The sequence below is a fragment of the Cebus imitator genome, unplaced genomic scaffold (assembly GCF_001604975.1).
Source record: "Cebus imitator isolate Cc_AM_T3 unplaced genomic scaffold, Cebus_imitator-1.0 Scaffold81, whole genome shotgun sequence".
NCBI classification, from domain to species: Eukaryota; Metazoa; Chordata; class Mammalia; order Primates; family Cebidae; genus Cebus; species Cebus imitator.
Window position 1 is genome coordinate 3304947 of NW_016107396.1, and position 26719 is coordinate 3331665.

The following is a 26719-nucleotide window of genomic DNA, read 5'->3' on the forward strand; positions in this document are numbered from 1 at the left end:
GGAGTGCAATGGCGCGATCTCGGCTCACCGCAACCTCCGCCTCCTAGGTTCAGGCAATTCTCCTGCCTCAGCCTCCTGAGTAGCTGGGATTACAGGCATGCGCCACCATGCCCAGCTAACTCATTCATCTTTTATATCATAGTACAATGCATTTCACAAAGGAGCTGTTCAAAAAATATATGATGTATTTCATTTAATAATTTCAAAAGTTAAAGTATTTTTAGCTTCCCTATGAAGTTTAGGAAAGGAAAGAACTGGTGTTATCAGATTCCTTGATAACTGTAATACCTTATGTCCAGATCCTATAAAGTTTACTATTTTGTTTGTATCTTTAAGTTTATTTCTAATTTGTCTGTTCTGTACCAATTAGTTTTTCTTTGTTGTCAATGAGCCTGATCTGCAGTAAAAACAATAAGCTTAAATAAGCTTCTTAAATTCAGTACATCATGTATATAGTTAGAAAAGCACACATCAGGATATTGCAATTTTGCAAATACTTTAAAATAGTTGAATTACAGTGTTTACATATAAAGATACTTTTGATTTTTATTTACCACCTGACTTTTTCTATAGATTTTTCATTTTTGTTGCCATCATGCAACATTCAAAGACTACAAAGTTATCTACCTTTTGTCCTTTTTCAAAGACTCCAAAAATAATGTTTGGGAAGATCTTCAAAGCCATCCAAGACAAGGAATGCATGCCACATAGTGATAGTTGACCCAGCTACTAAGAATATTTTTGTGCAGCATTTCATATCAAAGAAATGTAAGTGACAGAAGAAACCCAAATACTTGAATTCAAATGGAAGACTAATGTTATGAGTAAACTTTTTATCAGTTATATGATGACCGAATCATTTCCACTGAATATATTTAGAATATTTGACTAAATTCATTTTTTATGAGATTGCTCACAGCATTACACACCAGCTATGAAAGATGTTTAGAAAAATACTTTACACAGAATAAACACTAAATAAATGTTAGTTATTGTTGTTTTTGTTATTACTATTGTTGCTAATTTTAAGCCAAATGATTTATTTTAGATGTGTCATTCATTAAGAAGAAAAATAGTTACCATTGTGTTTAAATTTATATGCTAAAAAAATGTCATGGGACAGTCCACATCATTACTTGCAAATAGAAATTCTCTTGAACAGTTCTTCAGTGGAATCATAACACTAAACAGAGAGGACCTGAGTAATTAGCTAGTTTTCTTGTGCCAAAGCACAGTGTATACCACAATTAATAAAACTACTAAAGATAATAATGATAAACGTTTCCATAATACTAACATGCTAGGCATTACTCTAAATATTTTATAGCCACTAACTCAACTAATTGTAACAAAAACCGTGTGTGGTAGATATTATTAATATCTAATTTAATAGATGAATTTTGCAGATGGAAAGTGAAACAAAATCACCTAGTCAAGGTCCCAAAACTAGTTACTGAGGGAGCCATTAGACACTTCCCAGCTGTTCTGTGCAAGTCATATCCACATCCATATCACTATCCTGCCTGTTTAGTGCTTTTTTTTTTTCCTATGGTGTTTCTTTGGGTTAGAATGCTAGTAGCTCTGCATTTCTTAAATACTGTCACCATTATATAATTTAAAATAATATTCTTAACTCATTTATAATTTGTTAGTTTATGTATTTAAATGTATAATACTACCTCATTAATTCATATTAAGTAAAAATGTCAGTGAGCTTTGGATTTAAAGAACAGGGTATATTTTAAAATACAGCTTCATAATTTTTAAGAATATATAGATATTGGCTAAGAGATATATAGATTCTTAGAGGATCTACAATTTTAACAATTAGCATAACTTATCATGGCTTAATTTATGGTAGAAATCACATATCTAAAGTACTGGAGAATATCTGAAAGATATTGGTTCTTTAAATAGTTTTAAATATTATTCCTACTGCTTCTTACATAAATTTGCCACAACAGTGAATAATAATGTTTTAAAATCTTACCGTAGTGCTGAGAGTATGTGAGTATCATCCAGGATGAATCAATGAGGTTAGTAAGCAAAGATGATACTCAACCTAGTGATTGTTGGAATAGGGGTCAACTCAAAATTAATGGCATATAAATCAAGGCTAATGTTCAATCTTCACTTTCATCTGTAGCATGCTAAGTGATATTTTCTTAGCTCATGATTTGGGTGAAGGCTGTGGCCTTGAGTGAATCATGGTTAGAAGGAATCATAGTTAGACACCTCTGCTTGAAGGAATCATGGTTAGAGACCTCTGCCTGCATGTTTTGATGAACTAAATACTCAGAGCCAATCTGTTTCCGTCTCAGAACATCACAGTTTTCAAGGCAGCCAAAAGTAGTTCAAAACATGTTTTGGGGGTACCAGTAAAAAAAAAACCAAAAAACAAATCTTGACTTCCTGATCCTTATGCCAATTTTGCAATAGGACAAAGAGAAAGTTGAAATGCATCGGCGTAGGGGAGGCGGGTAGAGCTTAAACTAAGATAAGATTGGTAGCAGAAAAATTGAACATTTAACTTTCAAGCTGTAGCAGTCTTTGAGTGACTGGCCAAATGAAAGTCATAGACAGGGAGGGACACAACCAAATTAGCATCTGCTGATTTTTATTAAGTACTTGCACGTGATTATTTATAAGGCAGTGTTTCAAACTGCCATGTATTTCATTTGTTAAGTAATGTAAAATAAGTAATTACACATTATGTTAAATATGTTGTATCATATATTTGTTATCAATGATCACTTCTTAAAAGAGCAAACCGTTACAGAAGTCAGACACTAAAACTACCAGAGTGAAGATGTTGGACTTAAGTCTCACTTACAGACCTGTACAGCCTCCTTCTTGGAAGTTGAAATAGCCATGGGCACAGCGGTCACATTTCTTCCCTGTGACTCCAGGTTGGCACCAACATTGTCCACTCTCTTCACAGTCGAATGACTTAGACCCAAAAGAATTGCAGTTGCAGGGAACACAACCCCTTGCTGATTGTAGGCCAAAGGTTCCAGGCTGGCAACAGAAGAGGAGAGAAAAATTAAATTTAAATCCATGAACTCAAAGTGAAACAAGATGCACAATACCAAAGATCAGGTGGGAAAAGAGGAACTTAAAAGTTATCACGATTCTTCACTGATGTTATGACAATTGGGTTTTCATTTAATCAAATGGACATTTTCTATGATATCCAAAGAGAAAAGTTCCATTATTCTTCATCAAAATTAATGGCAGAATTAGGTGCTTCCTTTATTGTCGTATTTTCACCAGCCTCTCCCGGTACTTTTCAAGGTTCTAATAGCAATATGGAAAGGACTTATAGGTGGTATTTCTAGTCTTAATTTAAAATTTTACTTGCTTCATTCTTAGTCATCTGAATTGATTTTTTCCTGATCTTATGAACTCCTACTTGGAAAAAATAATTTCAACATTATTGACCAGCAGTGTAAAGTTAAAATAATTCTTTTTGCCCTAATATTTGATCTAATTTTATCACATATCCAAAAATACTCTTAATCATTACTACTGTATTCACATTATAAATATAATTTTCAGTTTATGCTTACACAGAACAAATAATTGGTTCAACAAACATTTGGTGTCTTGGGTTTCATTCTAACAACTGAAATTGATTGGTGAGAACATGTATTAAAGCATCAGATCAGGTAGGCAAAGGAAACTTTTATTCTCTGTTGAGTTGCATATCTCTTATCTATCTATAACAAATCACCTTTTATGATCAAGTTTGCATTATCAGCTTTGGCTGACTTTCTTGAAATGCACGTCATCAGGTCTAAAATGACAATGTTAGAAAGTGCTAATGGATTGAAAAAATCACTCCTAGCAGAAAAATGAAAAACATCTATCCGGGTTAAAATACGTCAGGGTTATTTTTTAAAAAATATAAAGCATGTCACATTATTATGATATTTTAATCTGGAAAATTAGTCTCGGTAATTACTTCTTTGTAAAAATAATTCCTATTTTGGAAAATTAGACTTAATAATTGCTTCTTGGTGAAAAAAAAAATCTTTCCACTTAATGTGAGCCACCTAAAGAGAAATGAATAAGCCTTATTGTATATTTTAGATATTATGTTAGTAGTTTAAAAAATAAGTTCTAAAAGTGAAATCACACTGAAAATTAGACTTTTCAAATGACTGTAGCTAAGAATAGTTTTATTTTTAGAATGTAAAATGGGTTGACTCAGTTTGACAATCATTCTCATCTTTATATATACTGTTGGCTTTATTTTTATTTTTAGTTCTAATTCAGATTGCAGTAGATGATTAAAGAATAAAGCACGTAACAGTTCTAATAGATGACATGATTTTGAAATTAAATTCACCTATATAAAAATATTAATCATATAACATTATTACTGGTAAAAAGAAACTTATATAAATTGTATATACCTCACTTAGAGAAATAATCAGAAATTGGAACAATTGTTAAAGCAAAAAAGCATGCCAATTACAATATTATTTATCATAGTGATTAATTATGCAGGCACTTAAATGTTCAATGTTAAAAAATTGTTGAATAAGTTATGACATTCACATTATGTAATAATATGTGAGAATTAAAATCCTGTTATGAAGCCGTTTTAATGATATAAATATGCTTAGATCATAACATGAAATAGAAATTTTAAAACAATACAAAACTATATAAATACTATGTAAATTTCACTTACATACCCATAATGACACATATACTACCCAGATACAAAAACAGAAACAGAAATGCATAGACAAAAAAGACTAAACAATATATTAAAACAGTACTGAAAAATACCTGAATCATAGAAATAATACTTTGTATTTATCTTGATTTCAGAAATTGTCTTCACTCATATACATATACTGATATATACACCCATATATATATATACACATACTCATACATATCTATATCTATATCTGACACACTCATATTGATATATGCATTAAAGGGGTGTGTGTACACCTCTTTAAATCAATCAAATATCAAATGAAATTCCAAATTATAGCTATCATTTTAAACATTCCAAAGTCAATTATGTAAGGAAATATACAAGAAGAAATGCCTCTACCTCACTTTTCAAATATTTAAATAATGTAGCTTTAAAGGCTAAGTTTAGCAAAATAAATACTACCAAATTTCGGTAATAAAATGTTTATAAATTTGATGTTCAAAAATTTATTTCGAAGGCTAAAGAAAACCCCACTAATAAACAAACTTAAGGAGCAGATATTCATAGTAAGAATTGAGATTAATGAGGTAAAATAAATACGAGAGATGGTGCCTGTCCAGACCCAGTGGGAAACTGGGTGGATTCCCATAAATGTGTCTCTCTCAAGGTAATAAAAACTAGCATTCACATACTGTGCTTCCTTTTTGCAAAGCACGATTCTAAACCCTTTACAAATCTAAACCCTTTACAAATATGTACTCATTTGTTCCTCAGGACAACCCTGGCAGACAGTTGTCATAATCACCACTTATTTATTGAGTGGTGAAACTAAGGCACAGAAAGTTTAAGTAAGTTGCCCAAGGTCATGAGCTAATCAATTTCAGAGTCATGATTCCAGATCAGCTAGGTTGGCTTCCGACTCCGAGCTCTTAACTCTCATGCGTATTGCCGCAGAGGAAGAAATAGTCTCAGGACAAAATACTGCTTCATACAGTAGTACTGTAAGATATGTAGGGCTTGAATGAATGTGGATTTTCTGCTAAATATACATTTTGGAGACATTTTAATCAGTTATTATCCCTTTCTTTTATTGTATATGTAAGCATTTATTTTTGAAAAAAAATTTTTAAAGATTTCTCCCTTTAACAACACTAGTAATAATAGTACTCACGCCTAACTCTTTACTAAAACTCTCCAGGCTCCTGACTGATGCACTGTTCTCACTGCTACCTGGAGACAGTCTTGGAGGTGGCTCATCCCATCTACCCACAAGACAACCTGCAGCGTAGAATTTTACTGACTGAAAACCTCCAGTTTCTTGTCCTTTGGACCCACCAGAGGTGCTCTGCAATGGACTGAATGCCTATGTCCTCCCAAATTCATATGCAGAAATCTTAACCCTCCAGGTGGTGGCATAGACAGGAGGTGGGGCCTTTGGGAGGTGATTGGGTCATGAGGACGGAGCTCTCATAAATGGAATTACTGCACTTATAAAAGAGCCCCCAGAGAGGTTTCTCCACCATGTGAAGTTCTAGTAGGTAAATGACTGTCTAGAGAAAGTGGGCCCTCACCAGACAGGAAATCTGCACGCGTCTGGATCTTCGACTTCACAGCCTCCAGAATTGTGAGAAATGAATTTCCATTATTTACATGCCACTTAGTCTATGCCACGTTCTTATAGCACCCTGAATAAACTAAGAGGAACTTCCACAAGATCATCCTTCTCTCAGGCTGATTCCAATAAGATACTAGAGCCTTCCTGCCCAATTCAGGATTTCTTTAATGGGTAAAAATTGCTTGGGTACATTCCATTGGCTTGGCCAAGAATTTAGGATTTGACAAAATGCACCAAACAAGGCTTTTTCTACCCAGTCTTTCTGTCTGTGTTTTCCTGGGAGTCAGAAACCCATTGCAGCAGAAGGCTATGCTCTCTCTCTCCCATTTCATACTTCATTGGCCTTTCCCCCAGGAAATCTCTTGGCATTTGCTTCTTGGAGTAGGTAAGCAGACATAAACCCTCTGAAGTGGATCTTACTACAGATGAAGAAGCTGAATTACAGAAAGATTCAAGGAATCTATAGCTAGGAAGTAATGAGGCCAGAATTTGATCTAAGGCAGTCTGACATCAAAATTTGTTTTTTAAAAATGTGTGATAATGAACCAAGAAATAAAACTATAATTTTTTTTCACTTTTTCTTCTTTTTATTTCCCCTCTCCTTCTACGGCCTTTCCTCAACTCCCTACAGGTACTGGCTGTATGCTGGCAAGTCTTGTCTCCTGCTCTTCTGCAGGTCAGCCTGGGACCTCGTCTTCCCTCCTTCCCTCTCTTCCTTCTTCCCCAGAATTTGTTTTGTTTCGTCCTGTGATATGAGGACCACACTTTCGTAATTAGAAACAGCTTTCCCCATTTTGAGTATTTGTCCATTTATTGTGTGTGAAAATGTGTTTCTTCTGTTTGTCGTACACATAAGCACAACTGATGTGGAAATTAACAAAATTCTTAATTATGATAAAATGCCAGACAAATGGGCTGAGTTTTCTTGGGCAAATCACTTTCTTTTCTCGATTTTCCTTTATTTGTTCATGTATAAAATTTAGCTTTCTCCAAAGGATGTCTGAAGTCCCTTCCATTTCTAAGATTATAGGTTCTCAAAAGTAGATTTTTATTTCATTTCTGCATATTCATGGTTAATTGAAAGTTTGGTTAATTGAATATTCTATGATCCTATGAGCTTGAGTATGCTTTTTAAAGGATATGGACAGTTATTTTTAAAAGGGCAAGGGTTCAATTAGGAATTGTCTAAATTTTGCATTTGCGATTTGCACACTTAGCAACTGTTATTTGGTAAAATGCCACCAGGGAACTTCAGCCGCAGCCCACGGAACACGACATGCGGAGGCATGAGCCATGCAACGCCTCTGGGATTACCGGAGCTGGGGCCCGATAGGCTCCCCGAGGGCACCCGCTGGAGCCGCCGATAGCCCACCTCTGGGGAGAACCCAGCACCCGTTGCGCTCTCCGAGGTTGCTTCTCCTGTTGGTGCACCTGCCTGCCGAGGTTGCACTGTTTCCCTACGAAGCCTGATTTACAGACACATCTTCCTGTAATATCACATTGCGGTGACACAGAGCCAGCGGGATCGCAGTCACATAGCACACAGAATCGCTTCTCTGGGTCCCGCCACATATTGGGCTTTAAAAGCCAAACAAAAAATAAAATGAAAACAAAACAGAGCACATGATATTATTCAAGAGATAGAAGCAGATGACATTTTCAAACTTCCTACAGTAAGGCCAGTTTGACATCGGAGAAATGCTTGCTTCTGCTTAACTGTCTTTATCAGGAATGCAATGTATTTGTGTGAAACAGCTAGAACAAATCTGTCCGCCCTCATGGAGAAATCTGAAGCTGCTTGCCATAGGGAAAGCAGGGCAACTGACAAGTTCAGGGACTGAGAACAACATACTCTATTTTAACTGAATATTTCAGTTTAGCAAAATAATGCACCTTAAAAAATACCTTGATTAGCTTCTCTACTGAAAACTTCTGTTAAGTAGAGTGTTCACAGTAAGCAGCTTTTAAATGATGGAACTACAAGAAGGTGTGTGCTAAAAAGCAAAAGTAGTAATATTTTATTCTGCCAAAAATGTAAAGGCAAAGGAAAGAGTATCTCCACAGATTAAGATTAAATTTGGCCGGGCGCGGTGGCTCACGCCTGTAATCCCAGCACTTTGGGAGGCCTAGGCGGGTGGATCACGAGGTCAAGAGATCGAGACCACCCTGGTCAACATGGTGAAACCCCGTCTCTACTAAAAATACAAAAAATTAGCTGGGCATGGTGGTGCGTGCCTGTAATCCCAGCTACTCAGGAGGCTGAGGCAGGAGAATTGCCTGAACCCAGGAGGCGGAGGTTGCGGTGAGCCGAGATCGCGCCATTGCACTCCAGCCTGGATAACAAGAGCAAAACTCCGTCTCAAAAAAAAAAAAAAAAAAAAAAAAGATTAAATTTGCATGCTATTTGTTTCAGAAATATCTGAATTCAAGTAAATATTATACACAGTCACTGACCAAAAAAAGTAGGTTTAAGGTCAAATGGCAATGTACAATGAATTTTGTTCTAGTTTGAAAAAAAAAAAACCTTTCCCTGGGCCAGGCGCAGTGGCTCACACCTGTAATCCCAGCACTTTGGGAGGCTGAGGCAGGCAGATCACGAGGTTAAGAGATTGAGACTATGCTGGCCAACATGGTGAAACACCAAATCTACTAAAAAATACAAAAAATTAGTTGGGCGTGGTGGCATGAGCCTGTAGTCCCAGCTACTCAGGAGGTTGAAGCAGGAGAGTCGCTAGAACCCAGGAGTTGGAGGTTGCAGCAAGCCGACATCACACTACTGCACTCCAACCTGGCGACGGAGCCAGGAATTTGTCTCAAAAAAAAGAAAGAAAGAAAAGGAAAAAAACCTTTCACCGATTACAGTCATTTCAATTGTAGAACTAGATAATCCCAAATCTTCCTTTCAATTTACGAAGGCATACAAAACATGTCACGAAAAGCCAATGAGAATTTGCAAGGAGGAAGTAATTCATGGGTCAGGCTCTACTTTACCTTGCATTCATCACATCTCTGACCCTGCACGTTGGCTCTGCACTCACATTGTCCAGTTTGACTGTGGCAAATCTCAGAGAAAGAGCCATTGGCATTACAGAGACAGGCTGCAAAGAGAAGAGAGGTCTGTGGTCAGGAAAACTTTCTAATAGTCTGAATAGGCTTGTTAAATAATAATATACCCCACATGGTAACATGGACACCTAAGTTCAGTAACAGACTGTTTTCTGATTTGTTGAGTGTCCTGTTAGACATTCTACCATTTAATCCCTATGACGACTTTACAAGCTACAGAGATAATTCATGTAAAGGCTTCAGCACCATGTCTGGCCTATCACATGCTGTTAAAATATTAATGTCATCACCATTATTCCATCTTGAGCAAGAAGACACTGATATTCAAAGAAGCCATAACATTGCCCTAGAATTCGCTGGTGAACCACCGATAACGCACAGCTACCGCGAGCACTGCTACCAAAGACAGCTACTATGTGTGAGCATCTCCAGGACTCAGGAACTCACTGGATACCCTCTATGTGCCAAATCCTTTAATTCCCACAGAAAATTCATGACCCTAGATGATCTGTCTGAAAGGAAGAATTTCTTAAGCTCCCTATGATTTTACACATTTGTCAAGAATCCAGTGTTTAAAGGCGCTTTGAGCCATTGGAAATTTTGCTTTTAAAAAAACAATCAATTTACAGGTTATATTAATAGGTGCCAATTGGTCCAGAGAGTGATTTGGTTTTGATTCAACAAATTACCATTTTTAAATGACAAAAAGCTGGAACTCATCTTCTAAACCTGTGATGAGAGAGACATATTTCATAATGAAATAGGGTACCCTACTAGGTCTTTGGTGCTTATAGCAGAGTTGATGATAGGCTACATTTCCAGTGGTTTCTATAATTCTGCATGTCCTGGGACCCACCTGGATAATTGGAAGAGTCTCTCACATAAACTGGACAGAAATGAATGGATAGGCTGGTCTCATAACCTACTCTGCCTAAAGATTCTGATAGTAGATGAAGCTGATCATGGCCAAGTGCCAACATTGGATTTACATTCCATTTGACCTTCTGCAACAAGATCCCCCTTCATATTATAATCACACTGACATTAAGGATTTACAAATTCTATAGCATATTAATACAGCTAAAAAGGTAAAGATGAGGGGAGAAATGTATTATACTAATATGGATGAAGCCCTAAAGTAGCTAATTTTGTGGAAGGAAAACACTGAAAGAGCATTCTAGAAATAGTCCTAAAATGAGTAGTATGAAACAAAAATGAGGTAATCACTCAACAATGACTAATGCTGTGTGTGATAATATTGGCAGAATTTTACATCTATTACAAAATATGATGCTGTAAAGTTAACATATGAAAGCATAACTGATTAACATCTTCTGATGGGTACCACTGAAATAATATGGGCAGAAAAATTTATTTCAAGCAAGTGATTAGAATTGAGATAAACAAAAAAAGGATACATGGGGTCTATCTAATTTCCAAATTCTTCTTTCCTGCCATGGACATAAGTTCATTAAAAAAATCTTCATTCCTCATGTGGATAGAAACATGTTTATCATTTGGAAAACAGTGACAATTCAATAATGCAGCAATTTTAAAAGGATTTACTCTAATAGTCAGTACAAGAAAATACTCTGGAATATGCAGACTCTATATAGTCTATGTATCTATCAACCATGTATTCCATATAATTTCCTACTCTTCAATCCATGCTCAAGAGCTCATCAGCTACTTTGAGTACAATACATCAATTCTGTCAGGAGCATCAATAGTTCAGGACTTACGCTGACAGTTCTTTGCAACAACGGCGTCTCCAAAATATCCATCAGCACAGAGCTCACAGTACCGGCCTGTTGTACCTGGCTTACATGTCAGACAGGAGCCAGACAAGCTGTCACAGCTGCCAGGGATGGAGAAGTCAAGGTTGTCATTGCATTGGCATGGCTGACATGATCCTCCAGGTACAGAGGGTTGTCCAAAATAGCCTTCTGCACACCTAAGGCAAAAAATTTCATCAGTGAGTCTTTGGGGAGATCTCAGTCAGGGCAATGTTTACATATTTTTTATTCTCCCCCTCTCCCAGGATGATGGCTTCTCCTTTTAAGTGTTCCTTTTCTCAAACACGAGGTGATTAAAACAATGTTTTTCTACAAATACAGTGTAGTTACAAGATGAAATCCTGCCAGCCACTAGTAATTAGATTTCAGCCTGAAAAAAAAATAATCTTGTCATTGGCACTGAAGACGAGACTAAAGCATAGTAAGAATCTGCTGCCGGCACTCCGGAGGAATCCAGGTCCATGTTGGAAAGCCTTTGTAGTACAACACATTGCATGTCTGTACTCCAATGGGTTATTTTCTACAAATATGTAAGGTTCACATTTTTTGTTGTTGTTGCAGCCAGAACTTGTTATGAGGAAACAGGCTTGCAAGGAAATTCAGTAATAAGAGTTCAGAATTTATTAATTAGAAACTGTGACTCAGAAGATTCTTACTAATTGGGTGGGGGCTGCAGTATATCTGAATTAATAATCTGTTTGTGTGTATTTGCATATGAATTCAGAGGCAGATTTTCATGAAGGCTTTACTAAAGGGAAGTCTGAGAAAGCATGCCTGCATATCATGGGAATATGCCATAAGGCGATGCTGAACTGTGCCTGCAACTCTGTTAGTAAACTCTACGTCTCCCCCCCTCCCTCCGTCCCTCCCTCCTTTCCTTCCTTCCTTCCTCCCTTCCTCCCTCTCTCCCTTCCTTCCTCGCTCTCTCTCCTTCTCCCTTCCTTCCTTCCTTCCTTCCTTCCTTCCTTCCTTCCTTCCTTCCTTCCTTCCTTCCTTCCTTCCTTCCTTCCCTCCTTCCTTCCCTCCTTCCTTCCTGAAACCTATTCACATATTATATGAAAAACAAAAGTTTGTTTATAGGGCATGGCAGAGAAGATTTTTAAAAATTACAGCAGCAAATTTTCTCTGACCCAAATGTTATGTTTTAAAATGCCATGTATTGCTACAGGTATGCAGATACGTCCTTAATAGGCAGCACCTATTTATATTCTGTTCTGTCCTCTCTTTCAATAACATTTACTCATGCTTCATACTAAGCCACACTTGCCAAAGTAGAAACAGAACAGGGCATCTGAATCTTATGGTCAGGCTAGCTCTGTTATCTTTGTCATCTTATCAAGACAAAGCCTTTTGTAGCAAGTAACACAATTGAAGGGGATCAAAAACAATGTGGGAGAATATAATCTCCTCAGTAGTACACCACTTTTATGCTCATCTACTCACAGATATGCAGTCATTGTTTAGAGAAAGGTTCTTTACTACCAGAAATGGTTTAAATCTAGTACATTATATTGAGAGTACTTTAACAATATCACAATTATGGGGCAGAGTCATTAATTTATTTGGTGCAGATCCTTTGACTATTTCAAGTTTTCTAGAAAATGTGTAGGTACTATAATTTGTAGATTTGATCTTTTCTCAGAATTTTTAAAATGAAATTACTTATATTCACAAAATATTTTATACAATTATGAGTTGTAAATAATATTGCTTGGAAGAATACTGCCAACCACAAATATAATTGTTCATTAATTCTCTATTATGAAATATGTAATAAAATGTGAGTGCATAAGATTCCCCCATAACCCCTTCAGGAGTGGTATTTGATAAAGACATGAAGATCCTTTTGAATTTTAACCTGATTCTTCTTGCCTTATTTAATATTCAGAGCTTATGCTTACATCCACATATATTCACATCTCATTTTGTTTACCACTAAGAGAATGACTTTGCTCCGCTGGAACAAGGATATACAATGATCATTATCACAGCAAACGAAAACCTATTATTTTCAGCTCACTTTCCTCAAGATGACTTATTGCCCTTCGGAGAGATGGCATTATATAGAGATCCAGGAATTTTTCTTAACTTCGATACCAATTAATAAGACTGAAATTCTCCATTAAAAAAAAAAACTCATTTCAGGGAGAAAATAACTATAATTAAATAGAATAACTAAAGAATCATCTGTCTTTTATTTTTTCTTACAGGATATGTAAGGAAAATTTGTGAATATACATGACAGAAATTCATATGCCATGTTATTGACAGTGGGACTATTTTCTGCAACACTTCAGCACATTACTGGTGTATGGTTGTGTGTCTATACAGAGAACAGTATTAGAGATTTATGAAGATGTTCTGTCAGGAATTAAAAAGCAATTCAAGGGTCAGAGAATACAATACTGCTAATCATATAACTTTTATTAATAAAAATAGTGTGTTACAGTCTGATCGAGTTGGATTCACCTAATTAAAATTAGTTCAAATCACAGTCCTTTGGATTTTCATTCTACCAAAAGTAATTATAGTGTGAAATGCCACGCCCTCTCATTTTCATATATAAGACAGAATGAGTGCATTTTAAAAAATAGTTTGACGGCCTAGCTAGAGACGGGCATCTTGACATAACAAAGCCATTGTTCCTTTCCACATCTGTTAACCTTTTCAAACCAAGTTGCAATAGTTTGAAAAAGAACTGTTTAAATGTAAATAAGGCTCCAGACAACACATGCAGTTATTTGTTACACTTGCTGTTATTGATAATTTAGGAACAATATTGGGGGGTGGAGGGAGACAGGAAGAGAGAGAGGAAGAGGGAGAAAAAGAGCAGATGTGCCGAGAAGCAACCACACTGATGAGACTTTTATCTCATTCTGCCCCATCATTTTTTCAGCAACTTTTGGCTAAAATCACTGCCTACATTTCTATTACCTATACACTGAAAACAATGAAACAATATAATGTTAGCTTAATCTAGCCAAGCAAATTAAAAAAGCTCTTGTTTCCCCCCCACCCCATTAAAAAAAATCAGCTGAGCACTTCTGCAGGGTACTAATATAAATAAGGAACGGTCTTTATGCTACAGTGCATGCAGAATGAACACACATTTTAAAATGTGGCAGTAGAACAACTAGAGATATGCAAATGCTGTTATGGCCGCACAGAAAAGGGCAGCCAACGCAGATCAGGATTAATCCAAGGGCAGTTTCAGGATGATAGTGCTGAATTTTGGGAGCTGAACAGGGATTAGTTAGCCTGAGGGGGAGGAGTGAAAGGGCTGCAATCTTCCAGGCAGAGGGAACAGTATTGGCAAAGGCACAAAAAAAGGGGCTGACATATAAAGGAGTGCGGCTGTGCTGCGACGCTGTGTTCTTACTTCCATTTAACATAATCAGCAAAAGACTGAGGGTGTTTGCCTGCTCACATGGTGCCTTTTGCAAGTTGGAAAAAAAGTGTCCTCTCTAGATATATGCAGAAAAAGTGAAGAGATAGTAGATACAGCTAGACACCCAGGCAACACATGGAAAAGAAGAGGGCAAACTGCATCATTCAAGCCCTCAATCTTCCCCCTCCCTGAGTGCCTTTGTGCAATGTACAAACTGCACAACCACACGGGTGGCCTCTTGACACCTCAGTTGGAGCCGCAATTTTGCTAACGGTACTACCAAGCAGGTATGACTGCCTCTCCTCTTTTATTTCTGTAGCCCATACTCTGAATTCAGGTCCCAAAGGCACAAGGAAACTCAGAAGTGAGTAGGTCTCACCAGCATGGTGATCAGAGGGGTGATTTGACTGGATCTGAATTCAGATGTTTTAAAGCACTCAAAATCTAAATGGGATTTTGGAACTGAAATTTAAGTAATAAAAAGGAATTTCTTTAATATGAATCTTGTTGATACAACTGTAGGGGAATTTTCAAACTATTAAGCAATTGGATTCAAATACCTTCTACATTTTCATTGGCAATTGTGAAATTAGTCCTAGCCTTTGACCCCTCTCTCCTCACCTAAGGAGGAATGGTTAAAATTTTGCCAGCTGGGAAGAAGGGAGGGCTTAAGAAGCCTATGTATCCCACTAGGTTTCACGTTGTCCTATAGAACCCACAAGGTGAACTTGCCACAGCCGTTTTGAAATGCCTTCTCCATAATGTATGACATGTTGGCCAGCCAAAAAACCTATTCTGAAAGTAAATTAGTGTCTGATCCAGCAGGTATCCTCGGCACCTAACTCAGTTTTTGTTCCATATACTTTTCAACCGCTCTTGATGCTCCAATCCTAACTCCATCCCTTTTAGCCTTTCAAGATGCTGTCTCTTTGTTATTTTTTTTTTCCTCTTGTTCAGATGATAAAAGTCTAGAATCTTAGAAAAGATGCCATAATAATTATCTTCTCCTCTCGCTCTCTGACTCTTCTTTTTCCTTTGTTTAAAACATTCCCCAGCAAAGTAGTGATACCTCAAAAATGGTGGTATTTTGGCCCTAAGTGAATGTTTTCCAAGCTGTAATAAGTGTTCTATTTGTGACAGAATACCAGTCCATGTTTTGTCGTATATTGTTTGGCCATTCTCCGGTTCACTGTTTTTCTTCACCCCCTCGATTCAAGAAGCAAGGCCATCTAGTGCTACATATCTGAAGGGATTTGACAGGGCAGAAGGCAAAGATATAGAAATCTTCCAGACCACGAGCTCTGAAAGTCACCAGTTCCATAAATCTGGCTCCTCCCCTTCCAAATAGAAAATGGGATGGAATTAGAAAGGCAGATGGAAAAATGATGATGGTAGAGATGTTGGTGGGTCTTAGAGCGGAATGAAAGAAGCTGAATGATCCCTGTGCCCCCAAAAATGGAATGATAGTGGTAGAGAGACTTTCTAGACCTGAAGAGAAAGGTAATTAGGAGGACGGGGAAAAAGGGATAGGCCAGCAGAAGCGTGCTTGGGTGAAATACTCAGCACTGGCTGGCCCTACCACGTGTCCCCTTACTCAACCCATACACACAGACCTTATACCCTGCCCTCTACCCATGCGTACAAGCCTTTTGGTACTAGGCAAGTTTGATAGAGCTTTGATTCAAGCTTGGAGGTGGAGAGAGGAGAAGAAAACAACTTTAAATGGGCTCAGATTAGGTTTCTAAGCCCTCCCAGGTCCCACATATAGAGAAAGGGGTCTCAAAATAGAAATAAAATTGTGATAAAGACTATAAAGCTATAACCCTTGTCCCACCTGAGCTATAGTCTGAGATATATTCTCGCTATGTAGTTAAAGCAGAGGGTTTATGACCACATAAGTTTAGGAAATGCTGAGCTAGACAAATTGAACAGATTCTTCATTACACACTGTAGGACATGCCAGAACTTTTAACATGCAAATGGATGCTTCCAAAACTTATGTGATCACAGAATTCTTTATTCCAGGAACATCTACAATTTGGGAAATGTTGCTTTAGTTTTTAAATTCTGGTCTTATTTAGATGATGTGCATAAGCTGATCACACAAATCACTTACAGAATGGTTTTGATTACAAGATTTTCAATGCAACCAGTATCTCCTCCCTACCCTAACCCTTATCTTCCCTCTCTTCTGCTTCAACAGGCACGTTTCAAACAAACAAACAAAAATGTTTCCCTAATATTTTAGGTCTTCTAAGGGGTTCTTTTGGCTCACATAAATACAATGAAATTTAAATCTTAAATATTCCTGGAAAACCCTAATCTAAATTCTGGCTAGAAAAATACGGTATCAATTGTGAAAAAACTGGAGCTGGAGATAAGATATGCCATTCACTACACCGCATATGCATGTTGCCATCTTTTCTGAATCAGATTAATACAGATTTTAGACAGGAAATCATGCTTTCTGTCAGGTATTTCTTTCCTTGGTGATTTTTGCTATTCAAATAGAATTCTCTGAAGAATACATGCAACCATCCTCACTTGCATTAAAGAAAGATGTGAAATGTGCAGGGCAAGGATGGGAAAATGCATCTATTTATATCCAGTGTCTAGCCCTGCACCCAGTACATGGCAGTTACTAAACAGATGTTTGCTAAATAAAATGTAGGGTTTTAAATTATGGATGGTTCAGAAATTATTGTCTAACATGTATAGAGAGTATAGTACATAAAGCAAAGCAATATAAATACTTCAGAGAGTATGCTCACCTAGATAAGTGGATTTAGTAGCCTTGTATGACAGAGCAGCTGTCATTTTCCAGTTGCTAAAAAAGGGTTGCCTATAGTGAGCTGGGGGGTTTAGGCACTTGATGTAAATCTATCTTGGCAATGATATGCTCTCCTACCATAGTAATATGTACACGCCTTTCTTTAAACACACACACACACACACACACACACACACACACACACACACACAGAGAGATATCCAGTTTCTTGATTGCAAATAAATCCTCCTTGTTTCACTTTTTTTTCTTCCATTCCTAATTTACAGATGCTTTTACACTCACAAATAGTACTTGTTGCTGCTAGAACTGTCATTGGCACTTTGTCCACAGACTGCCAGTTGCTAGCTAAATTCTCTCTGGGTGATAGGCTTCCACTTAATTGATTTTATGCATCCTGGTTGAAACAGGAGTGATAGCTGCCAAGATGACAGGAAAAGATGGGCAGAAATAGCCCTCTTCAGGGTTAGCCTCAGTGACGATGAGTGAAAACAGGTCACTTCCTTTGTCCCCCTCCTTCCCAGGAAGGGTAGCAGCGGGGACTATTGCCAGTGCTGAAACCAGAGGGAGGGTTTTGCGTTTGGCAATGATGTCAAGGGGGAAGTTGGTATCATTTTTATGCTGAGACTGAATATATAGTATTATTTCTTCAAAAACATTTCAGGAGGAAATATAAGCACACAAATGACACAAAATAATACTCTTGTTTCCGCTGCAAAGCAACCTATAAAATCAACAGGAATTAAAATACTGGTTTAGGAGTAATTAGAAGAGGATATAAATCATGATAATAAATTACGTTTTGTTTGTATTTTCAAATATATTTAAAGTAAATTATGAACCACTGGCTGAACTATGAACTATGGATTTAAGCTACATTTTAAGGACAAAAAGCTAATTATGAAAAATAAATGGTGCCTACATAGTAAGATAAATCTTAAAGTGCGTGATTTTCCACTGGAGCAATACTTTCTGCAAAGATTATGGGTTAATACTTAACCTTTAAAATTAAAACATTAATCAGATATTCTCCAAGTGAATGAAGATATATGAAGCAATTTCTGAAAAATAAATAAATTACAAAAATACAATGCATTTGTTTGACATGTGTGTTGAGAAACTTTATTTCTCTTCATTGAGTGTGGCCATTTTTCTCCAAAGGATGATGCAAAGGATGACCCTATCTCTGGTTTTATAACTCCCAAGGTAGAAATCATTTTGCAAGACAGTATAGTACACACTTACCTCTCACAGCGTGGTCCTGTGTACCCGGCAGGGCATTCATCACAGATCAACCCCAGACTCCGGTCTAAATGGCATGTTGGGCTAAAGCTATGTTGATGTTGTTGCAGAAAACAGGGACAAGAAAGAAGCACATACACGAAGTCATTAGCAGCATTTTCTCATTTCTTTCTCTCCACTACTGCTCTGGCAAAAGAGTACAGGCTGGTCATTGTTGCCTCAGAGACGGAGATTAGGGTCTGGCCAATGGAGGATGAAATGACATTGCTATTTCTGCAGACATGAATATAGCCCAGTGGAAAGCAGTATCCCTGTGACATGTTACTAACTGACTTTTGAATGCTCTGGGATGTGATCATCAGTAACAAGTGGAAATGTATAGCTGCTCTTTAGAAATCCCCCCCAGCCTGGCTCATACACAACTGCACATACTTTCTTCTCTAGTCAAATCCCTCTGAATTGGAAGCAGCCTGGAGAAATCGTTTAGAGATTTTGGAAAACTCAGCATGTGGTAGTGGTGGTGACAGTGCTTCCTACTTCAGCTACCGCCATAGCGGGGTGTGGCTGTGTGCAGGCTGCTGCAGGTACGCCCTCACACTGATGGCCTCCTCAGGAAAGCTTTCAGAAGAGATCAAGTGTGTATATTCTACCTAAACTTATCATAAACCTAACCAAACAAAAGAAACCTTGCCATCTCATACCTCCTGGCATGTTTCAAAGTTCACTTATCTCTTTGCATGTATTTCTAATTTGGATCTGAAGTAACGGAGCTGAACACTAGATCAAGAACCAGCAGAGAACTCAGGAGCTAGCTTTTGTCTTTAGCAAGATGTTTCCCTCCAGCCATGCTTCTTTGCCTTGTGAGAGACACCTCTAATACATGAGCCCCTACCCCAAGACTGACACATGGTAATGTGGTTCTCGACTGGCTCTCTGGAGGACCATCAACCATTCTGGTCTGTAAGGTCTGCTGCGGTACAGTTTTAAAGGGAAATGCCCTCAATTAATCTTTCTTTTATTACGTTTTCCCCAAGTAGATTTATTTTCTATTATATATGACAGGGCAATTCAATAGAGACTTGTTTGATGGCTAAATGAATTAAAGAAAGAACAACAAATTAAACACTGCAAGTCCTGATCTCATCCTGCTCCTGACACTTGAATTACTTTGGAATACTTTCTTAACTTTGGTGCAGATCAGATCATGAACACTATTTCTGAATAATATTTCTCTGGCTTAACTCTGTAAATATTTAATAGTTCTTTTTTATTTTGGATACTAGCAAGATGTTAGGACCAGATCAGTCTATCATTTTAAACATTTCAACTCAGTGGAAACTTCAAATGAATCTGTTGTGTCAAGGAGATAAAGCCTGGTCTGGGATGCTTTGAATTTATAAATATTATTCAGATAAAAGATTCCACATTAAGGTGTCTTGGTAGCTGTCAACAGTGGACAAGACATATTTAGCATGTGCACTGCAAGTAGAGATCCTCCTTTTATAAAGCATCCTATACTTTGCTACACATGACCCAAAGACATCTCCCTATAGGTGATTTTTCTTGACAGGATGGTTATTGCACTGAAGATGCACAGGTTAAAATGAAAAAAAAAAAAAAAGATTTTCTCTCATCCTCATTCAGTGATTTGCTATTATTGTTTACAGATATAAAAGTGGGAACTGCATTTTGACCAATCTCTGTATGTCTTCTTTGAAAACTGTCATTCTGTAACTATCTCATCATCTACTGAGAAACTGACTCCAACCAGAAGCACTGGGTTTCCCACTTCTGTGGGACTATACTGATTGAAAGAAAATCATATCAATTATTTTTTATAATCCTAAGTCAGTCTATCATAACTTGTGTCAAAGCTGGTTGACAAGGTTTCCTACATTTTATTTTATTTTATTTTTTTGAGACAGGGTCTCTATTGCTCAGGCTGGAGTGCAGTGGCATGATCTTGGCTCACTGCAACCTCTACCTCCTGAGTTCAAGCGATTCTCATGCCTCAGTCTCCCAAGTAGTGGGATTATAAGCATGTGTGGCCATACTCAGCTAATTTTTGTAGTTTTAGTAGAAATGGGATCTCATCATATTGGCCAGGCTGGTCTTGAACTACTGACCTCAAGTGGTCCACCTGCCTTGGCCTCCCAAAGTGTTAGGATTACAGGCATGAGTCACTATGACTAGCCTTGACATTTTAAAGCTATTCATAAAATAGATTTCAAATTCTTAAATACACTCACATGTCAGTTAAAACCAACATAAGTAAAAGATGCTCACTGACAAAAGCCAACAATTTTTCAAGAAAAAAAAATTAAGTAATAAAAATATGTTAGATTTGACCAGCTCCTTACAGTTCAGAGTACGTTCACAATTTTATCATGTTTCACAAAATCCTAGAGCTGGCTGGGGCAGGCAGAGTTTTTCTTAACAAAGATCATATACTAAATTTCCGGGATAATTTGGTATGCATCTAGGACTTTAGATTCTTAATGTGATGTCCTCCTCTTTCTATAACCAATTGTCATTGAAACCTACTGGTAAGCATTAAGTAAGTTTAACCTTCTAGTAATATAAATTACTCGACATGATGCATCCAAATAAAACTCTCTCACAAATTATATCTGTATTTGTGCTTTGATATTCTTTCAACAACATAAACTGAAGATTCACTCTCTTACTGCTGTAATTGCAGTTACAGCTATGGCAGAAGATGGCATTCAACAACAAAAATAAAACTAGAATGAGAAATAAACATGCACAATAAAAAAGTCTAGGGAATTTGCATTGGCAAATGTAGCAGACTTAGCACTGATTTTGGCCAAGGCATGAAGCTATTGTTCCGTGACACAAAGAGGAAAATGTGAGATCATCACTGACTTCAAGTGATTCCAAGATTATGTCATTTAACTCTATTTGGCAAGCTCTACACCAGCAGAGAATGTTCTTCATCCTGGACTATCCAAATCATGCCACAAGGAAACACAAAAAAGCCAAGAGCGGCAGGTGTTTTCCACAAATAGGGGAGGAAGAGAAGCTGTTATTGGGATAAACAGTAAGGACATGCGCATGGAAGTTATCCCTCTTGATGGATGAATACATACTTTTATTTTTATAATGATCTACTTATAAGCATGTATATATGTATGCGTATGCATGTGTATACATGTGAATATGTATGTCAACATATGTATATATGTTTAAGTATGTGAATGCATACATACAGAAACAACCTTGCTCTAAAAAGAATTTAATTCTATATAAATATGTGCATTAAGAATAAAGTGAGGTTAAAGGGAAAGAAATACTAAAAAAAAGATAAGGATATATTTAGAGTTCAAAAAGCATGTTATAAGGTATGTTCATTTGTTTATGGAGGATCAACATTTGGCTTTGAGGTTTTCACAGCTAATGCAAAAGGGGACAGTCAACAGGTAAATGATTCAGAGAAGCCAAAAGCAAAACAATTGCTCAACAGAAGCTCAACAATTCCCGATTATCAGACATTGGGAAAACTGCTCCTATGGGTCCTAAAATTCAGTTCTAATGAAAATGCTCCCAGAGAGTTAATCCAACACCCTAAAATAAAACTAAACACATATTAAGTAAATGTGTGAAACTGTTTTATATATCTTTAAGTGTCATGCATTTGGAATAAAATACAATGAATTACTTCTTAGGACTGAGATGTGATATAAAACCACCACTCCTTTAATCAATGGCATACTATTGAAACTTCCATCATTAGGGTTAGAGATTCAGGGCATGTTCTGTATTTGCTTATACAACAGGGGATCAGGCCTTCTTTCAACTAAATTCTTATCTTGGACAGTTGGGTAGGGAAAGAGAAACCGTTTTGAGTGGCTACAAAATGGCAGTGGGGAAGTTAGAGGGGAGGGTAATGGGAATATCCACACACAACTGAAAAGGGGCAGGGGACTGAGAGGAACATGAAGAAAAAAATTCATTTACTTCATGATTTTGGTGTTGGCTTCATACATTTCTGAGGTTTCTAAGTTTTTTCTTCTTCAGTTCAATGATCTCTCCCAGTTATTCTCAGCAGAGTCATTAAGCAAACATTTATTTCTTTAATTATCTTTAAATACTATGAAATCTGATTTAATCTCCACAATTGGATTTTGTAATTAGACTTGATTTATTTTCTAAATATGTCTTTGAATGATATGTTTCTCTAAACTTGTTTCCCATTCTGCAAAATGGAATAACATGATTGATCTGATAAACCCTTTTATACTGAGAAAGTATGAAAGCATAGTGTCAAAATAAATTATAGATACAATTTAGTAACTTTTTAAAAACTTTACCTTTTTTTTACACATTTTTAAACAAATTAAGATATGTTGATTTGTTTAATGTTTAAGATATTTAATTGAGATATTTAATTAAGATATTTAATTAATATTTAATGACATAACTGTTAACATAACTGTAACTATGTAGCATAGTTAACGTAACTCTTGCCAAACAGTGAAGATTTACTGATTTTTACAGTGAGCATTTACAGTTTGTCTGACATTAAATTCTATTTTTTTTTTTTTTGCTTCTTTTCAATGTTTCTGTAATTGTTTCTATTACTGTAGCCCCATTGGAAGAAGCACAGAGAGGTGAGTCAAAATATATGAGTTCTAATATTGGTTCTGCCACAAGCAATCTGTATAATCACTACCAAGGCATTTAATTTCTCTGAACTTCAGTTTTTTTCCTTTGGTATATGGAACTAGGAAAACCCATCATAATCTCCCATGTGGACATAAAACGTTGCTTAGGAAAGAACACTAAAACATCTAGAGCATTCTCAGTTTTCTAGAGAATATGGTTGAATTGAATGTTTCCTTAAATTTGCCTCTTATCTTGGAATATATTTCTCTATATTAATTTTAACAATGTGCATTCAGCATGGTCTCTTAAGTAAGCCCAAAGGTCAGCTCAAATTTGAAAGTTTCACTCTTTCAAAAACTTAAATTTCAGTATTCCTGACCCACGCAAAGCAGTATTATTTATAATACTATCAGTAGACAAATCATATTGAGGACATACCTCTGTTCAGCCTTGTGCCAATAATATCTTTTATTATATAACTGATGAAAATCTATAACAACTTCAATAATATTATATAATCAAACACATCCTAAGTATTCAAAGGCAGACATTCACATGTCACTTTCGTATTTTATTTAACCTATAAGCTATGTGATGCCAGAAATTAATGAATATAAAACATTTGAAATATTTACATTTTTATTTGCTTCTCTACAGATAAATTTTACTTCCTAATTACAATCTATAGCTAGAATATATACATCAACAAAATGAGATGGCCAAGCGCAGTGACCGCAGGAGTTGATGAAGTTGATATATATGCATAATTTAAATATTATATGCTTGTCTGTATTCATACATCATAATAATTATACCAATCTATCTCTATCTTCTTACACATTTGATTTATTTAGCAATATTATCTAAGAAATTTGGAGCCAAAATGCTAGTGATCTATAAGATTTATGATGAGGGATTAAATAGATAAATCACCAAGGTAAAACTATCAGTAAGCTTTAGACTTCCCATGAAGGTTGCGGCAACCTTTAGCTCCCTTTTTTTTCTTCTCTGAATAACCCCTGGAAATTAAAATCTCATCTTCAGGACTATATGCAAATATTCAATTCATACATCAGAGTTTCTAGCTCACATTATAACAGTAATGTTTTTTATAAATCTTTTTAAAAAGAATAGTTTCCCTAGGTCATTAAGTGTCTTGTTTAGTGATTCTTTTTTTTAGACATTTCAGGTTGTTAGATGAAAATGGATTTTTCTCATCACAGCTGTGCAGCTAAACTATGATAATTTTCTAGTTGTTCTAAATGTAAAATTGTTTTAAACTGTTTTAAATGTAAAAGACATTATAACCCTATCACAAACCTTCAGGATTTATAAACTAAGTGAATTATCTCTGCCCTCTCTTTCTACTTGTTAAAATACCACATTGAAAGTTGGAATTTAAAATAGATTGCTACTCTATTCCCAATTTTACTATTAAAATATGTTTTATTTAATAATTTTTGAATTATTAATATTTGCTAGTTTGCTAGTTTGAATTTTTTAATATTAATATTTGATAATTTGCTAATTAATATTTACTAATAATTATTAGTCACTTACTGTAAGTGAAAGCACTTTGAAAATGGAATTTTTTTAATATTTGGTGTTACTAGTATTGTTAATATTGTTTTGTCTGTATTTTTAAAAATCAGGATCAACATCATTATGCCAAATTGGAATACACATATTTTAGGAAATACCATTATTGGACACTGGAACTCCAGTCCCTTTGACACTGATGGATGGTGTTTTAATGCTCACAGACTCTCTTTCTTTTTCAGAAACAACAATTAGAACCCATTATCAAAGCAAATGCACAGCAAATAAAGAGACAACGATGCATCGTGAATGCCTATAATTATCCAAGCAAAATTATCTCCCTAATGCTTCCCCTGCATTTATAGTAATGTTGGTCAGACTTGAGGGTAAATCCATAGGATCTACATAATCAATTATATAATTTTAAAACGTATTCAGCTAGAATTCACATGATGCAATGAGCAGCCAGCTCTGCTGGATTGATAGCCCATGACATTTTGGCTGAGAAGGAGATGCAATACAAGTGGCCAGATGCAATCCTTCTGGTTTCCTCTATGAAAGTTAGTCATGAACAATGAGTTTCATGTAAATGAGGCTGGTTAAGAGAAGAGAATGCCATTTAGCCATGGTCAGTGAGTAGGTCTTCCATTGGGTGAGCTAATCCTTCACATATACACCAGAATGCAGGTTTTGTGTCATGTTATGACTATCATAGACTTGAGTATCAATGGCTACTCAGCCATTAATAATGAAGAAGTGTATTTCATTTGTTCTCCTATATTCATTATTTTCCAGTAGGTTTCTCTCTTGCCTTCTTCCTCTTCTCTGACATCCTTGGTTGTTAAAGAATCTTCAGTTCTTTGCCCGTCTAGGCTAATGCTTTAAGCCCTAGAAATGCTCTGATCACTAATATATATTAACTAGTGGTCCCCAACTTTTTGGCATCAGGTACTGGTTTTGCAAAAGACAATTTTTTTCACAGATGCAGGGGAGGAGTTTTGGGATAAAACTGTTCCACATCAGATCATTAGGTATTGGTTAGATTCTCATAAGGAGCACACAACCTAGATCCCTCGCAGGTACAGTTCACAATAGGGTTTGAGCCCCTATGAAAATCTAATGCCTGCCTGATCTGATAGAAGGCAGAGCTCAGGTGGTAATGTCTACCACTCACCTCCTTCTAGGTGGCCTGGTTCCTAACAGGCTATGGATGGTTGGTTCCTAACAGGCCATGGATGGTTAAGGGCACCTGCATTAAACCAATGTCTTATTTTCTCAAAGCCTTGCTAGATAAATTGACTTATCCAATGAATTAATTATTGCTTTTAGTGTTATCACTTAAAATGCAGTGTGTATTTTTTTTCAAGAAGTCTTCATTGCAGACTATAGACATTTGGAAAGCACATGGATTTTAAAACTAAAATTTCAACTTGGATACTTCAATGCTTTATGACTCTGAGGAGGTTAATAACAATCAGCTCTTAGACTGGGTTCACCATATTCAGTCACAGTTTAGGGTGGTTTACACATTTTAATTATGTCTTTCCCACATCAACCCTATAAGAGTCCTATTATTACAACTAATGATGACAGAACTGAGGCACAGAGAGTTTCAGTGACTTGCCTAAAGTTGCACAGCTGGAAAGAATGGAACCCAGCATTTAAATCAAAGATTCTGGCTACAGAATTGGCACCATAATGTTATTTTTCTACTAATAGTTTTCATTTCTTCATCTGTAAAATGGAGATAATAACATCTACTTTACTGACTTATAGTTGAAGGTGAAACAATACCAAATATAGTGTTTGGCCTAGAATCTAGTAGTCTGCTTTCATTAAGTGGTAGTTTTTTCTCTTCCAAATGAGTAAGGTAAAAATTTCCGAGTAAATAGGGTCCTTGGGAGGATAAGGATTTCATGTGGATTGAACAGCAGGAAGCACAGTTCCAAGGAGGACATTTAAACTTAATGTCAGAACTATT

At 36.3% G+C, this 26719-nt stretch overlaps 1 protein-coding gene across 1 annotated transcript in view; it reads right to left on the reverse strand.

The window, feature by feature from the left end:
• Nucleotides 1–26719, reverse strand: part of LAMA2 (laminin subunit alpha 2) — a 621613-nt gene that overhangs the window by 220094 nt on the left and 374800 nt on the right. Inside the window, exons 18-21 of the mRNA XM_017533228.2 lie at nt 18577–18663; nt 11102–11313; nt 9285–9391; nt 2833–3018 (exon numbers count right to left, since the gene is read on the reverse strand). Coding sequence (XP_017388717.1) covers nt 2833–3018; nt 9285–9391; nt 11102–11313; nt 18577–18663 — 592 coding nt within the window. The remainder of the gene's footprint in view (nt 1–2832; nt 3019–9284; nt 9392–11101; nt 11314–18576; nt 18664–26719) is intronic.